The 18,032-nt window shown below is 40.8% G+C and overlaps 1 protein-coding gene across 2 annotated transcripts in view; it reads right to left on the reverse strand.

The window, feature by feature from the left end:
• The window catches only part of puf60a (poly-U binding splicing factor a), a 74,686-nt gene extending 58,180 nt beyond the window's left edge, over window positions 1-16,506 (reverse strand). The window contains exons 1-2 of one of the 2 annotated variants that reach the window (XM_041870741.2): window positions 16,421-16,463; window positions 13,110-13,181 (exon numbers count right to left, since the gene is read on the reverse strand). Coding sequence is in view for 1 of the 2 variants with exons in the window: in XM_041870740.2 (XP_041726674.1) it covers window positions 16,421-16,441 (21 nt within the window). In the remaining variant the exon portion in view is untranslated. Of the gene's footprint in view, window positions 1-13,109; window positions 13,182-16,420 lie in introns of both variants that reach the window. The other variant, XM_041870740.2, reaches the window with a different exon arrangement.
• Window positions 16,507-18,032: the final 1,526 nt, after the last annotated feature.

Below are 18,032 nucleotides of genomic sequence, written 5' to 3' on the forward strand. Positions count from 1 at the left end.
CACCTTCTGCAGCAATTACAGCTGCAAGTCTCTTGGGGTATGTCTCTATAAGCATGGCACATCTAGCCACTGGGATTTTTGCCCATTCTTCAAGGCAAAACTGCTCCAGCACCTTCAAGTTGGATGGGTTCCGCTGGTGTACAGCAATCTTTAAGTCATACCACTATTCGCAATTGGATTTAGGTCTGGGCTTTGACTAGGCCATTCCAAGACACTTAAATGTTTCCCCTTAAACCACTTGAGTGTTGCTTTAGCGGTATGCTTACAGTTATTGTCCTGCTGGAAGGTGAACCTCCGTCCCAGTCTCAAATCTCTGGAAGACTGAAACAGGTTTCCCTCAATAATTTCCCTGTACTAGCGCCATCCATCATTCCTTCAATTCTGACCAGTTTCCCAGTCCATGCCGATGAAAAACATCCCCACAGCATGATGCTGCCATCACCATGCTTCACTGTGGGGATGGTGTTCTCGGGGTGATGAGAGGTGTTGGGTTTGCACCAGACCATAGCGTTTTCCTTGATGGCCAAGAATCTCAGTTTTAGTCTCATGTGACCAGAGTACCTTCATCCATATGTTTGGGGAGTCTCCCACATGCCTTTTTGCGAACACCAAACATGTTTGCTTATTTTTTTCTTCAAGCAATGGCTTTTATCTGGCCACTCTTCCGTAAAGCCCAGCTCTGTGGAGTGTACGGCTTAAAGTGGTCCTATGGACAGATACTCCAATCTCCGCTGTGGAGCTTTGCAGCTCCTTCAGGGTTATCTTTGGTCTCTTTGTTGCCTCTTTGATTAATGCCCTCCTTGCCTGGTCCGTGAGTTTTGGTGGGCGGACCTCTCTTGGCAGGTTTGTTGTGGTGCCATATTCTTTCCATTTTTTAATAATGGATTTAATGGTGCTCCGTGGGATGTTCAAAATGTTGGATAATTTTTTATAACCCAACCCTGACCTGTTTGGAGAGCTGCTTGGTCTTCATAGTGCCGCTTGCTTGGTTGTGCCCCCTTGCTAGTGGTGTTGCAGACTCTGAGGCCTTTCAGAACAGGTCTATATATACTGAGATCATGTGACACTTAGATTGCACACAGGTGGACTTTATTAAAATAATTATGTGACTTCTGAAGGTAAATAGTTGCACCAGATCTATTTAGGGGCTTCATAGCAAAGGGGGTGAATACATATGCACGCACCACTTTTCCGTTATAAATTTTTTAGAATTCTTTGAAATAAGTTATTTTTTTCATTTCACTTCACCAATTTTGACTATTTTGTATTGTATAAAAATCTATTTAAATTACAGGTTGTAACGCAACAAAATAGGAAAAGGCACTGTAAGTGTGCCTAATTCTACAGTGACTCACTTGCTATAAAACACAGGCACTGGGGCAGAGACAGACGCATAATCTGATAGACAGAGCAAGGTGTAAAAACAAAACAACATCTCTCTACTTCTGCACAAAATATGTGCAAGTACAGTGCATTCGGAAAGTATTCAGACCCCTTGATTTTTCCACACTTTGTTACGTTACGGCCTTATTCTAAAATTGATTTTTTTTTAAATTAACAATCTACACACAATGCCTTCTAATGAATTGTCTACGGACAATTCCTTCGACCTCATGGCTTGGTTTTTGCTTTAACATGCACTGTCAACTGTGGGACCACACATAGACAGGTGTGTGCCTTTCCAAATCATGTTTAATCAACTGAATTTACCACAGGTGCACTCAAATCAAGTTGTAGAAACATCAAGGAAGATTAAGACATTTTTGCAAATGTATTACAAATAAAAAATAGAAATACCTTATTTACATAAGTATTCAGACCCTTTGCTATGAGACTCAAAATTGAGCTCAGGTGCATCCTGTTTCCATTGCTCATCCTTGAGATGTTTCTACAACTTGATTGGAGTCCACCAAATTCAATTGATTGGACATGATTTGGAAAGGCACACACCTGTCTATACAAGGTCCCACAGTTGACAGTGCATGTCAGAGCAAAAACCAAGACATGAGGTCGAATGAATTGTCCGTAGTGCTCCGAGACAGGATTGTGTCGAGGCACATATCTGGGAAAGGGTTCCAAAACATTTCTGCAGCATTCAAGGTCCCCAAGAACACCATGGCCATTCTTAAATGGAAGAAGTTTGGAACCATCAAGACTCTTCCTAGATCTGTCCGCCCGGCCAAACTGCGCAATCGGGGGAGGAGGGTCTTGGTCATGGAGCTGACCAAGATCTCGATGGTCACTCTGACAGAGCTCCAGAGTTCATCTGTGGGGATGGGAGAACCTTCCAGAAGGAAAACCAACTCTGCAGCACTTCACTAAGAAGGCCTTTATGGTAGAGTGACCAGAAGGAAGTCACTACTCAGTAAAAGGCACATGACAGCCCGCTTGGAGTTTGCCAAAAGGAACCAAAAGACTTTCAGACCATGAGAAACAAGATTGAACTCTTTGGCATGAATGCCAAGCGCCACGTCTGGAGGAAAGCTGGCACATCCCTACGGTGAAGCATGGTGGTGGCAGCATCATACTGGGGGGATGTTTTTCAGCGGCAGGGACTGGGAGACTAGTCAGGATCGAGGGAAAGATGAACAGAGCAAAGCACAGAGAGATCCTTGATGAAAACCTGCTCCAGAGCTCTCAGGACCTCAGACTAAGCATACAGCCAAGACAACGCAGGAGTGGCTTCAGGACAAGTCTCTGAATGTCCTTGAGTGACCCAGACAGAGCCCGGACTTGAACCCAATCGAACATCTCTGGAGACACCTGAAAATAGATGTGCAGCGACGCTCCCTATCCAACCTGATCGAGCTTAAGAGGATCTTCAGAGAAGAATGGGAGAAACTCTCCAAATACAGGTGTGCCAAGCTTGCTTGTAGCGTCATACACAAGAAGACTCGAGGCTGTAATCGCTGCCAAAGGTGCTTCAACAAAGTACTGAGTAAAGGGTCTGAATACTTATGTAAATGTGATATTTATGGGGGGTTTTAATATATACATTTGCAAACATTTCTAAAAACCTGTTTTTGCTTTGTCATTATGTGGTATTGTGTGTAGATAGATATAAATACATATACATACATATAAACTCAGCAAAAAAAAGAAACATCCCTTTTTCAGGACCCTGTCTTTCAAAAGATAATTTGTAAAATTACAAATAACTTCACATGCTTGTTCAATGAACCATAAACAATTAATGAACATGCACCTGTGGAACGGTCGTTAAGACACTAACAGCTTACAGAAGGTAGGCAATTAAGGTCACAGTTATGAAAACTTAGGACACTAAAGAGGCCTTTCTACTGACTCTGAAAAATATCAAAAGAAAGATGCCCAGGGTCCCTGCTCATCTACGTGAAAGTGCCTTTGCCATGCTGCAAGGAGGCATGAGGACTGCAGATGTGGCCAGGGCAATAAATTGCAATGTCCGTACTGTGAGACGCCTAAGACAGCGCTACAGAGAGACAGGACGGACAGCTGATCATCCTCGCAGTGGCAGACCCCGCGTAACAACACCTGCACAGGATCGGTACATCCGAACATCACACCTGCGGGACAGGTACAGGTTGGCAACAACAACTGCCCGAGTTACACCAGGAACGCACAATCCCTCCATCAGTGTTCAGACTGTCCGCAATAGGCTAAGAGAGGCTGGACTGAGGGCTTGTAGGCCTGTTGTAAGGCAGGTCCTCACCAGACATCACCGGCAACAACGTCGCCTATGGGCACAAACCCACAGTCGCTGGACCAGACAGGACTGGCAAAAAGCGCTCTTCACTGACGAGTCGCGGTTTTGTCTCACCAGGGGTGATGGTCGGATTCGCGTTTATCGTCGAAGGAATGCGCGTTACACTGAGGCCTGTACTCTGGAGCGGGATCGACTTGGAGGTGGATGGTCCGTCATGGTCTGGGGCGGTGTGTCACAGCATCATCGGACTGAGCTTGTTGTCATTGCAGGCAATCAAAACGCTGTGTGTTACAGGGAAGACATCCTCCTCCCTCATTTGGTACCCTTCCTGCAGGCTCATCCTGACATGACCCTCCAGCATGACAATAGGTCTAATGCTTTAATATTGAATCATTTCTGTCCTCCGAATTCATATTCATTATATAAATAGGTCTGTTTTATTTTGTCTGGCTTGCCGTTACAAATAAAATGGAATCTTTTTTTCTCATATAATTTAAAAAACTTGTTCGCAAGACCATAAGCAAATAGGTAAACTGGGATAATACTAAAGAGTTAAATTAGGGTGATTTTTCCACAAATGTACCTTTCCATGGTAGCAAGATCTTATCTATTTTTGCTAACTTTCTATTAACATTTATTTGAGTGAGATCATTTATTTCATTTGGGATATGTATTCCGAGTATATCCACATCAGACCATTTTATTGGTAAACTACATGGTAATGTAAAAGTTTTATTTTTTAGTGATCTAATACGTAATATAGTACATTTTTCATAATTTGGCTGTAATCCAGAGAGGTTATAAAATGTATCTAGATCCTCTATGAGGCTGTGGAGGATTCAAGTTGTGGATTTAAAAGAAAACATGAATCATCAGCGTACAGTGACACCTTTGTTTTTAAGCCCTGGATTTCTAATCCCTTGATATTATTGTTGGATCTGATTTTAATAGCTAACATTTTGATGGCAATAATAAATAGATATGCCGATAGTGGACAACCTTGTTTCACTCCTCGACAGTTTAAAACTTTCTGAGAAATAGCCATTTACTATTTTACACCTAGGGTTACTATACATGATTTTAACCCATTTTATAAGAGATTGTCCAAAATTGAAATGCTCCAGGCATTTATATATAAACCCCAGTCGTACTTTATCAAATGCCTTTTCAAAGTCTGCTATGAATACCAGGCCTGGTTTCCCAGATTTTTCAGTGTTCTATTGTTTCGAGTACTTGCCTTATATTATCTCCAATGTATCGTCCATGTAAAAACCTGTCTGATTTGAATGAATAATGTCCGACAATACCTTTTTAATTCTATGCGCTATATATTTTGCATCACAACACTGAAGTGTAAGGGGATTCCATTTTTTTTAATGGACTGGCTCTTTATATTTCCCACTTGTATCCTGTTTCAGTAATAGTGAAATCAGACCTTCAGGGACGTAATGTTAGCTAGCTAGCCAAGTAGGTTGGGCACTGCACTGAAACAGCGTGTAACTTATTTACGACAGCAGGGCTCCACAGTCTGTGACCATTTTACTTGCATATGCGCCTAAATATTTAGCTGTGCAACCTGGAAGTTTTATTTAGGAGCACCAGTGCGCCAATAATTTTTGGGGATTATAGCTTTAATACCTCAAATATTTTTCATTGTGCTCCTATATTTCTTTGTGTGCGCCTACATTTTTCAACTTAGGCGCACACGTGGTCCTTGTAAAAAAGTTAATAGAGCCCTGGATAGTTTGACAGCTTGCTGATGAAGTTGTAGACATGTTCCCAGCAGTCAGTCCATTCTTCAACATGTTTCCAAAGCACCAATCGTTACTTCTTAATATTGGGTCCACTAAAACAATGGTTCCCAACCAGGGGTACTATGACCCCTGGGGGTACTTGGCCTATCCACTGGGGGTACTTGAGAAGACTCATGAGACCATAGGCCTACTGGTAAAATGCAAATTATGTAGTACATCCTGGGGGACTCAGGGCAGAGCAAAAATTTACTTGGTGGTACAGCAAACGAAAAAGGATGGGAGCACTGAGCTAAAAGCACAGCAGCAGACTCGATAGGGGCAGAGCAGGCTGTTCGCTGCTGTCGCTTGCATTTCTCTGGAATTTTTCCAACTAAACGACAATGACGTACGGAGCTCTTTATATCCGTTGCAAATAATTAATAATTTCTACCATGCTAGAGCTGCTCCGGTCAGCTGTAAGTGCTGTTATTGTGAAGTGGAAACGTCTAGGAGCAACAGTGGCTCAGCCGCGAAGTGGTAGGCCACACAAGCAAACAGAACGGGACCACCGAGTGCTGAAGCGCGTAAAAATAGTCTGTCCTCGGTTGCAACAATCACTACCGAGTTCCAAATTGCCTCTGGAAGCAGCGTTAGCACAATAACTATTAGTCAGGAGCTTCATGAAATGGGTTTTGATGGCCGAGCAGCCGCAGTCCAAGATCACCATGCGCAATGCCAAGCGTCGGCTGGACTTTGGAGCAGTGGAAACACGTTCTCTGGAGTGATGAATCACGCTTCACCATATGGCAGTCCAACGGACTAATCTGGGTTTTGGCGGATTCCAGGAGAACGCTACTTGCCCCAATCCATAGTGGCAACTGTAAAGTTTGGTGGAGGAGATATAATGGTCTGGGGCTGTTGTTCATAGTTCGGGCTAGGCCCCTTAGTTCCAGTGAAGGTAATCTTTACGCTACAGACTACAATGACATTCTAGATTATTCTGTGCTTCGAACTTTGTGGCAACAGTTTAGGGAAGTTTCAGCATGACAATGCCTCCGTGCACAAAGCGAGGTCCATACAGAAATGGTTTGTCGAGATCGGTGTGGAAGTACTTGACTGGCCTGCACAGAGCCCTGACCTCAACCCCATCGAACACCTTTGGGATGAATTGGAACGCCGACTGCGAGCCAGGCCTAATCGCCCAACATCAGTGCCTGACCTCACTAATATCTTGTAGCTGAATGAAAGAAAATCCTTGCAGCAATGATCCAACATCTTGTGGAAAGCCTTCCCAGAAGAGTGGAGGATGTTATAGCAGCAAAGGGGGTGACCAACTCCATACAGGGTTCGTAAAGACAGTGGCAAGTTAAATTCAAGGACTTTTCAAGCACTAATATTTATTTTCAAGGACCATCAATTTGTTATAGTTCCTATTATGCAATTGTTTCTAGCCACCAACAGATGGCAGTATATCGCCACAACTTCATGAAAAAAACTAACTGACTTACTATTCATCACTACCTTACAAGTTCTCCTCAATAATACGTGTTTCATTACTTATTTACTACAAGCATGAGTGGCAAGTCAGGACTGATGATGTTGACTGATTTCGTTATATGAACTGTAACTCAGTAAAATCTTTGAAATTGTTGTATGTTGCGTTTATATTTTTGTTCAGTGTACATAATATTAAATTGTCTTTATATTTAAATTGTCTTTATACTGTATTTCACAAAATTGTTCAGCCCACTGGCTGTCCCAACACAATGACATGGAAGTGAATTCTGACAGTGTAAAATACCCTTAGTTGACTAAATTGTTGTATTCTATACCCATTTGAAGAGAAACAAGTTATTAATGTGTTTGATAAGATTAAAGACTCTCTCAGGGGACCCTTTTAACATTTCAGGGGACCTCACATGGGTCCCGGACCCCAGTTTGGGAACCACTGTACTACTAACCTCTCTCCCTGCTTGCTTCAATGCTTCCTCTCTCTGTGTATCTCCTTTGCCTCCTTCATTGCAGCCTGACTCACCACTGTCTGTCTCACTACTCTCTATAAATAAATTGTATTTTGTTATGAGAACTTATAGTAGGCCATCTTTTGATCATAGCTAGCTTAATTTCAGTCAACTACTCCTGCTGAGGTCATCATCCTTCTAGCCAGCTAGTTATAGCTAGCTACCTGGCTAATACACAGAGCCCTTGAGCTACCTAGCTAGCTATACATCTGACTGAAATATCAACTCATTCTCTGAGAGTCAGGGTTTGATTGGGGGATGTCTGTTGACATGGGATGTTAAAATAATTCCCACTGTCAGCGGCGTCTCTGCTACTTGACACTGTAGGTCTGAGCTGAGGTAGTTTGTTTCACCTCAAGGCCTATGTCGTGGACGAAGTTTCCCGTTGGTGAATGAATGCGCTGCTAACACGGCAAATCCGGGGGAACAGGCGAACATAACAAGCATACATGAATCATTCATGATTCCACTCATTTGCAGAGGTAGGCGCGATTAGAACTCAGATCAACAAGCCTTCTGAGCGTTGATCAACGCTGGGAACGCAATAATAAGTGGGTAAACGATCATTAACAAAATAAAACGGTGAGTCAACGCAATTTCACAAATAAAAAGGTGCGCAAACGGCATTTAAGTGCATTTACCCTTCACTACATCCCTGGTTGGGTCTGGCAAAACCCATTCATAAACATCAATATCCTGCCAGGCAGGATTTAATCTAGATTTGCTCTGCATTTTAGCTATCCATTTGGCGGCGCCTAATCAAACAGTTCTGTACCTGCCTGGCTGAGTGGCATTGTGGGTGGAATGAGCGAGCTCGCCCGGCAACCAGAGCGCCAAACACATGAGGAAATAAAACTCTGTAGTCTGCATGAACATTTATTCACAAGACCAATACATTTTTCTAATATTTTTCATATTTGATCATTTTCTGTTCTCCTCTCATTTTAATTCAAGTAGTTTTCAAGTACCAACTTGAGAAAATTTTAGATTTTCAAGGTATTCCAGTACTTGGATTGGAATGAGATGTTCGACGAGCTGGTGTCCACATACTTTTGGTCATGTAGTATATTTCCTGAGTTTTTTTCTCCAAGATTTAGGACAGACACTTCAAAACCTTGTTTCTTATTATATATTTTTTTTTACTGTCCTTTTTGCCATTTATGAATGTTATTCAACGCGTTTCTATGGGTTTTAGTAGTAAAAGCCTAAATCAACATTTTATCAAATAAAATTCAAAATCAAATAACTAATTGATTCATAGTATGACCACCTTAAAACAATTCCATATGTCAGCTTAGCAACACCCCCCCTCCACCAACGTTTTAGACTTAAAGTGCTCAGAGAGTTTAGCATTTTTTAACACCTGTAAGTGCCATTTCCTGCAATTTACAGCAAAAAATACCTTATTAGGTTGTGTTGCCTAGCCTTAAATGACAACAAATAAAGAAGAAAAAGGGGGGAGAAAAAAAATATATATAGTAGCGCTGCCCGTCCACAAGGTGGCGCAGGGTTAGGGTTAGTCGAATTGGTCGAACTGACAAGAAAGGTTACTAATGTGTGACTTTGTCCTCGTGTTTCTTGGCCAGTTATATTGTTTTGTTCACATGCTAGGTTGTTTTTCAATGTTAGTTTGAGTTTGCTGCAATTGTCTGCTGCTAGGAAGCCATCGCAGAGATTTTTTTCATCACAGACAAATGAGCGCCCAAGTTACCATGATAACAACCCATCCATTAAAGGGCCAGCTGAACATTTTTGTCACACCTTTTGATTTGCTTGATTGAGCATTAATCACTCCCAAAAACTTTTATTCATGAACTTTTAGTCATTGTTCTCCTAGTTGTATTTGTGTGGTCCTAAATTTCTACTAAGGAGCACATCATGTACTCCTTGTAAAAAATGTCAGCGTAGAGCCCTGAACTATAATAATAAATAAGCCGTATCACTCAGCATTTTGTGGCAGAGCAGGCACTTTGTCGATTCTTGATGTTCTTGATGTTGTAGAACTGTTTATCTGTTTTTATTATTGGATCTAAATTATTTATTTTAACATACACTGGTTAAAAGACGCAGGTCACAAATTAAAGTAAGCACTAGTAATACATTTCTTATTTTAGAAAAATTTGAAAGCATGCATGGTGATTTTTGGTGTAATTATGGAGCAAATAATATTTTTTAAAGATTTTTTTAGTCTACCTGCCACAGTGGCTGGTGGACAAAAAGTTAATTTCCGACCCTGGATGTCACCATGGAAGGCAAAAACTCCGTCCCACCAAGAAATTGCCAAGAAACTGAAGATCTCGTACAAAGCTGTGTACTACTCCCTTCACAGAACAGCGCAAACTGGCTCTAACCAGAATAGAAAGAGGAGTGGGAGGCCCCGGTGCACAACTGAGCAAGAGGACAAATACATTAGAGTGTCTAGTTTGTGGAACAGACGCCTCACAGGTCCTCAACTGGCAAAACACCAGTCTCAACATCAACAGTGAAGAAGCGACTCTGGGATGCTGACCTTCTAGGCAGAGTTGCAAAGAAAAAGCCATATCTCAGACCGCCCATCTTAATCTTTTCTTTTTATTGGCCAGTCTGAGATATGGCTTTTTCAGCATCCCGGAGTCGCCTCTTCACTGTTGACGTTGAGACTGGTGTTTTGCGGATAATATTTAATGAAGCTGCCAGTTGAGAACCTGTGAGGCATCTGTTTCTCAAACTAGAAACTCTAATGTATTTGTCCTCTTGCTCAGTTGTGCACGAGGGCCTCCCACTCCTCTTTCTATTCTGGTTAAAGCCAGTTTGTGCTGTTCTGTGAAGGGAGTAGAATACAGCGTTGTACGAGATCTTCAGTTTCCTGGCAATTTCTCGCATGGAATTTCTCAGAAAAATAGACTGACGAGTTTCAGAAGAAAGTTATTTTTTTCTGGCCATTTTGAGCCTGTAATCGAACCCACAATTGCTGATGCTCCAGATACTCAACTAGTCTCAAGAAGGACAGTTTTATTGCTTCTTCAATCAGCACAACAGTTTTCAGCTGTGCTAACATAATTGCAAAAGGGTTTTGTAATGATCAATTAGCCTATTAAAATGATCAACTTGGATTAGCAAACACAATGTGCCATTGGAACACAGGACTGATGGTTGCTGATAATGGGCCTCTGTACGCCTATGTAGATATTCCATTAAAAATCAGCCGTTTCCAGCTACAATAGCCATTTACAACATTAACAATGTCTACACTGTATTTATGATCAATTTGATGTTATTTTAATGTACAATTTTGTTTTAATTTCTTTCGAAAACAAGGAAATGTCTAAGTGACCCCAAACTTTTGAACGGTAGTGTACTTGTAAGACAAGAGTTTTAAATAAGGAAAAAATGAAAGTCCAATTTCAAGCTAAGTTAGTTAGCTAGCTAGACAAGTTGGCTAGCTAGTAAAAGTTGTGACACCGACAGGGAAGATTATTGGCTAGCTAGCTAAGAATATCTACACCTAGTTAGTTAACAAGGGCACTACGCTAGGTAGCTAGCGACCTTAATTATTATATATAACTAAGATTTGATGGGACAGATTAGGTCCATGGACAATCAGACAAGCGCAACTGAAATTACTATTATGTTTACTATAACGTTGGCTAGCTAGCTTTGAAGTGGGCAATGCCTTCTTCTAGCTAGCTAGCGTTAATCGTTGAGTTTTTTTGTTAACTAGTTATAGGGAAGTCGAATGAATGGGCTGCTGCACAGTCACTATGAGAGCAATTTATAGAGCGCCCGGTTAAATTGTGCATAAGAGCATTTTTTTAAATCTCTAAATGGTGAAACTAGTGAGAAATATAGATTCAACCACAAAGACCAGGGAGGTTTTCCAATGCCTTGCAAAAAAGGGCACCTATTGGTAGATGGGTAAAAAAAAAAAAAAAGCAGACATTGAATATCCCTTTGAGCATGGTGAAGTTATTCATTACACTTTGGATGATGTATCAATACATCCAGTCACTACAAAGATACAGGTGTCCTTCCTAACTCAGTTGCCGGAGAGGAAGGCCAATGGTGACTTTAAAAGTTAGCGAGTTTAATGGCTGTGGTAGAAAACTGAGGATGAATCAACAACATCGTAGTTTCTCCACAGTACTAACCTAATTGACAGTGAAAAGGAAGCCTGTACATAATAAATATATTCCTAAACATGCATCCTGTTTGCAACAAGGCACTAAAGTAATACTGCAAAAAATTTTGCTAAGCAATTCACTTTTTGTCCTGAATACAAAGTGTTTTGTTTGGGGCAAATCCAATACAACACATTCCTGAGTACCACTATCAATATTTTCAAGCATAGTGGTGGCGGCCTCATGTGTTGAGTATGCTTGTAATCGTTAAGGACTGGGGAGTTTTTCAGGATGAATAAGAAACGGAATGGAGCTAAGCACAGGCAAAATCCTAAAGAAAAACCTTGTTCAGTCTGCTTTCTACGAGACACTGGGAGATAAATTCAAATTCAGCAGGACAATAACCTAAAACACATGGCCAAATCTACACTGGAGTTGCTTACCAAGAAGACAGTTAATGTTCCTGAGTGGCGGAGTTACAGTTTTGACTTAAATCTACATGAAAATCTATGGCAAGACCTGAAAATGGTTGTCTAGCAATGATCAACAACCAATTTGACAGAGCTTGAATATTGGGCAAATGTTGCACAATCCAGGTTTGGAAACGCTTAGAGACTTACCCAGAAAGACTCACAGCTGTAATCGCTGCCAAAGGTGCTTCTAGAAAGTATTGACTCAGGGGTGTTAATACTTATGTAAATTATATATTTCTGTATTTAATTCTAAAAACATGTTTTCACTTTGTCATTATGGGGTATTGCACGTAGATGAGTGAGAAAAAAATGTATTCCATTTTAAATTCTGGCTGTAACAACAAAATTTAGAATAAATCAAGGGTATGAATACTTTCTGAAGGCACTGTATATTACGCTACTTTCCATGATGTGGACAGTATGTGTTACTACATTACACATGCTGACATTTTGAACACATCGAATTGGGGGGAATTACACATCCTTTTAACCTCAGATCGGTGATGTTAGTATATAAGTTTATAGTCAACACAATGACAAGATCAAACGCTTAAAACAGATCAATATCTTTTGTTTTGTACTGTTGATTTTGTCATACACGCTGGGGAACGCAGTAATCATTTTCTTTCTCAAAATGGCACAGATAATTCAGGGTGGTCTCTCTATAAAAGTCGCTGACCGCACACCAATACACGGATTTGAGAGTCAAACTATCACTCGAATAACAGCCAACCCTTGTCAGTGTTGATATCCTACGCCAGGTCGCGATTCGTTTAAGTCCAAAAACTGAAAAACTGGTTTGTTCCCATTTCCTTATTGGCAGCTTCCCGAAATCAACATCCGACATTCCAAAATATAGATTGCAGCCTTACACAAACCCTCATCTAACCAACCATATATTGATTATTCCAAGTTTCCGTGCTGTCTTAGTATAATGTTCATTTAAACAGCGCATACAACTAAGGTGACCACATTTAAAATACCCAAATAGAGGACAAAGGGATGATTTTGCGGGACAGTGTAGCCTTCATGAATAAAACATTTTGGCAGCACCAACGTGATATCAATATGAGTGATTAAGAAAATTGTGTTGCGTTTACCTTTCCGCGTTGGTGACCCCCTTGAAACAAAATGCAACAATCCAAAATGTAGCTGGCGGTCTTCTACAGGTCCTAAATCAATGATATACATATTATTCCCAGATTCCCTGTGGTTTTTCAGTAGTGTAACTTTGAACAGGATGTGCAACCTGACTCCCCCCCTCTCGTTCTATTGATTTAAACATTATATCGATATGTGTGATTGACAAATTAGTGTTGAATTTCTCTTTCCGTTTTGGCAACACCAAAATTAAAATGCATCACTCCAAAATGTAGCTGACGGTCTTCTGCAGGTTGTCCTCTAACCAGAGATGTAAAAAATTTCTTTTTGTATTTCTTTTTTTACGCATACAACCTGATTTCCCCCCTAATTGATAGTGATTTATTGCCACTTGTCAAATCAACAGGGTTTTTGGTATGTGTGAAGTTAATAAGGTGCTTGTTTGAAAAAAATACAAGTACTATGATTACTATTATTACGTATGTATGTGTAGATAGTACATTTTATGTATTCAACATATCACAAATGGTTTCTGCATATTGGTTATTGATTGGACACGTTAAACCAGGAATTTGACGTTGGGATATTTATCAAAATGCATAATTTTAAACATAAGTTTTAGGAATATAAATGTAACTTTCAACATTAATTTCAAATGGTATTGCACTTAATCAGGTAAAAACACCTGAATGAGTCCAAAAACTTGCTGCGATTGATTTTTGATGATATACCATATATCACCTAAACGGGTTTGCCCTACGAGTAGCTAGGACAAACATATTGTCACAATTTCACTAATATCATTGAAATCAATCAATCATAGCACGTTTTGCAGTTCAATCGGTAGCTTTTACCAAATAATGTAGAATCCTGTAGAAAAATTAAAAGTACCACTTATATTTATATTCCTAAAACATACACTGAAAATGATACTGTTGCTGCTTCCTGTTGTCATGGTTTTTTGATTTCATGGCCAAGTGTCAAAACACCAGTTTTAGATAATAATCAATATGCGGAAATAAGTTGTGATATTTTGAAGACCAATACACAAATGTTACTCCCTACAAACGTGTCACACTAAATTAGTACCTTCTAAACTGCACACACCATATTTACCAAGCGAGATTGATTAGCTTGTTCTACTGAAGGGCCTAAAATTAACACCTGCCACCAGCCAAATGCGGGTAGATGTTGGCATTGGCGGGTAAGATGTCCATTTCACCAGCCACGTTGGCGGGTGTTCAAGGCACCATTTCACTCACATTTGTGAATAAAAATAGTAAAGTATGACCACATTTGTAGTCAAATAAATGCTGCAGTAGCTGTTTTCTAAGTATTTCTGCCATTTTGTTTCATAGCTGGTAAATAAATCGCACAAAGTCAAAGAACTACGAATCCGATACAGCCTATTCCACCTCACGCTGCAACACTGCCTGGCTGGGGGCTGTGTGCATGTGAAGCGCAGAGTGAAAGTTTCATTTTTAGAAGCGCTGCGCACCGGCATAAAAGTTGGTCTGATTTACTTCAAACGAAAGTCTACTGAAGTGAGACTTTGTCCTTGTGTTTCTTGGCTATTTACCTTGTTTCGTTCATAAGCAAGGTCATTGTTCTATGTTTGAGTTTCAACTGCTAGCGAAGAGAACACAGTCAAACTCAATCTCACAGGCACAAACATGATGAGTCCATAACATCCCGCCCTTAAACAATATACCACATTACTTCTTACTAGTAATACATTTATTGTTTTAGAAACATTACAACGCAAGCTCATCCATTTCTTTGTGTTTTGTTGGTGTAATTTGAACCGGAAAAATATATATTTTGGCTGGTAAAAAAATCTGAGTGGCTGGTAGATTTAAAATCTACCTGCCAGAGTGGCTGGTGGACCAAAAACTTTATTTTATGCCCTGTTCTACTATAATCAATAGTGCTTGCAAATGAATCACTCATCGATATTGTATTGAAATCAATGGAACAACAACCGCAGTGACATGTACCATTTGCGCTCTTCTAACACAGGGTTTACCAATCTCGATCGTGGGGGAGGGGCCGCCAGGACCAAGTTTGGTAAACTATGTTCTAACAGACAAACCTCAATGAACTTGGGTATACTACATGTGTCAATAGATGACAATCTGTCATAGCCATTTATCAATTTACATCTCTGTGAGAAAATAATTTAGGTAGATGGCCAATACAGAAAAGGAAACAGTTTTCACAGGATAATTTCAACCAATCACCACCTTACATCAGTTTCTAAATAGCGAACGGGGTTGGCTTTCATTTGAATGATAGTTTAACCCTCAAATCCATGTGAGGCCAGAGATTTATGGGCGGAGCGCCCGATCTTTTTTCTAGCCACCGTGATCTAAAAATGACAGACTGGCGCATATGACAAAAACACTGGTACTAAACCAAAGTTATTTATCTGTTTAAAGCAATTGATTTTGAGTTCGTGATGACTATAAATTGTAATACTAACATCACCAATCGGAGGTAAAAATGTATTTCCTGTCATTCTTGTGTGGTGAAAACGTCAGTCTGTAATGTAGTAACACTTTCTGTCCACCATAGGGATATTAGCGTAATATAACAATTACATATGTCAAAGTAATTCAATACATCTTTCTTCCTACTTTAACCATGGAGAGTTTAAAAAGGCTCCTAAACACAATTTAACCAGGCGCTCCAGATTATAGCGTCAATAGGGTCTGTGCAGCAGGCTGAACGACGTCCCTAGCTACTACTAGCTAGCTATGACAGGCTGTCGTCGGGGCTTGGCTACCTGACTAACGTTAACTGGCTCACTAGTTAGGTAGTTAACTACATCCAGCAGACTTGGATAGCTAGCTAGTTAGCGCCTAATCAGTTTCATGAGTGACGCTAATACTAGTAGCTATCTAATTAACTACTATTATCGAAAGATGTAAGTCGTCGGTCTGTACCTAGCGAACGTTCGCTTCATAGCTAGCTAGGTACATAAATCCCGCTCTCTTTGCGATCTAGCTAAATAACGTTACTCAATTCACATTTCACTAGATAGCTTGTTTACGTTCCTAACTAGCGGTTGGGTTTGTAGTGTTAGTGCTGGCTATGCTAAATAACGAGCTGTGTCAGGCTGGGTTAGTAAGCAAACTAGCTAACTAGTTAGCAAGCTAACGTTAGCCGACTGAATAAGGGAACAGGATGAGTGCAGGACAAGCTTGTACTGTACGCAATCAACGATGAGCTGTGCAAAATATGGTCAGTAATCCCTTTTAACCATTGGTGTAAAATATAATCGAAAAACAATGCTATTCGATTTATTTACCGCAGAAACTGCCACCGCCATGAAGCACACCTTTCAGCACAGGGCGACGCCAATGAGGACTTCTTCTTCTATGATGTTTATTGGATCCTGGCAACCAACTTCAACGGTTCAGTACCGCCACCTATTGGACTGGATGGATCAGGGACCGGTTGCATCAGCTATGTGTAAAGGTGTCCTCATTCTCCCATCCGAAACAATAACGTATTTTTATTTTTTTAAACATTTATTTAACTAGGCAAGTCAGTTAAGAACAAATTCCTATTTATAATGACGGCCTACCAAAAGGCAAAAGGCCTCCTGCAGGGACGGGGGCTGGGATTAAAAAAGAAATATAACAAATGTTCTACATTGATTTGCATTTTAATGAGGGAAATAAGTATTTGACCCCCTCTCAATCAGAAAGATTTCTGGCTCCCAGGTGTCTTTTATACAGGTAACGAGCTGAGATTAGGAGAACACTCTTAAAGGGAGTGCTCCTAATCTCAGTTTGTTACCTGTATAAAAGACATCTGTCCACAGAAGCAATCAATCAATCAGATTCCAAACTCTCCACCATGGCCAAGACCAAAGAGCTCTCCAATGATGTCAGGGACAAGATTGTAGACCTACACAAGGCTGGAATGGGCTACAAGACTATCGCCAAGCAGCTTGGTGAGAAGGTGACAACAGTTGGTACGATTATTCGCAAATGGAAGAAACACAAAATAACTGTCAATCTCCCTCAGCCTGGGGCTCCATGCAAGATCTCACCTCGTGGAGTTGCAATGATCATGAGAACGGTGAGGAATCAGCCCAGAACTACACGGGAGGATCTTGTCAATGATCTCAAGGCAGCTGGGACCATAGTCACCTAGAAAACAATTGGTAACACACTACGCCGTGAAGGACTGAAATCCTGCAGCGCACGCAAGGTCCCCCTGCTCAAGAAAGCACAAATACATGCCCATGTGAAGTTTGCCAATGAACATCTGAATGATTTAGAGGAGAACTGGGTGAACGTGTTGGGGTCAGATGAGACCATAATGGAGCTCTTTGGCATCAACTAAACTCGCCGTGTTTGGAGGAGGAGGAATGCTGTCTATGACCCCAAGAACACCATCCCCACCGTCAAACATGGAGGTGGAAACATTATGCTTTGGGGGTGTTTTTCTGCTAAGGGGACAGGACAACTTCATCGCATCAAAGGGACGATGGACGGGGCCATGTACCGTCAAATCTTAGGTGAGAACCTCCTTCCCTCAGCCAGGGCATTGAAAATGGGTCGTGGATGGGTATTCCAGCATGACAATGACCCAAAACACACGGCCAAGGCAACAAAGGAGTTGCTCAAGAAGAAGCACATTAAGGTCCTGGAGTGGCCTATCCAGTCTCCAGACCTTAATCCCATAGAAAATCTGTGGAGGGAGCTGAAGGTTCGAGTTGCCAAACGTCAGCCTCAAAACCTTAATGACTTCTGACCTCTGTGATTGCCAACAAGGGTTTTGCCACCAAGTACTAAGTCATGTTTTGCAGAGGGGTCAAATACTTATTTCCCTCATTAAAATGCAAATCAATTTATAACAATTTTGACATGCGTTTTTCTGGATTTTGTTGTTGTTATTCTGTCTCTCAC

The sequence above is a fragment of the Coregonus clupeaformis genome, chromosome 18 (genome assembly GCF_020615455.1).
Source record: "Coregonus clupeaformis isolate EN_2021a chromosome 18, ASM2061545v1, whole genome shotgun sequence".
Lineage (NCBI taxonomy): Eukaryota > Metazoa > Chordata > Actinopteri > Salmoniformes > Salmonidae > Coregonus > Coregonus clupeaformis.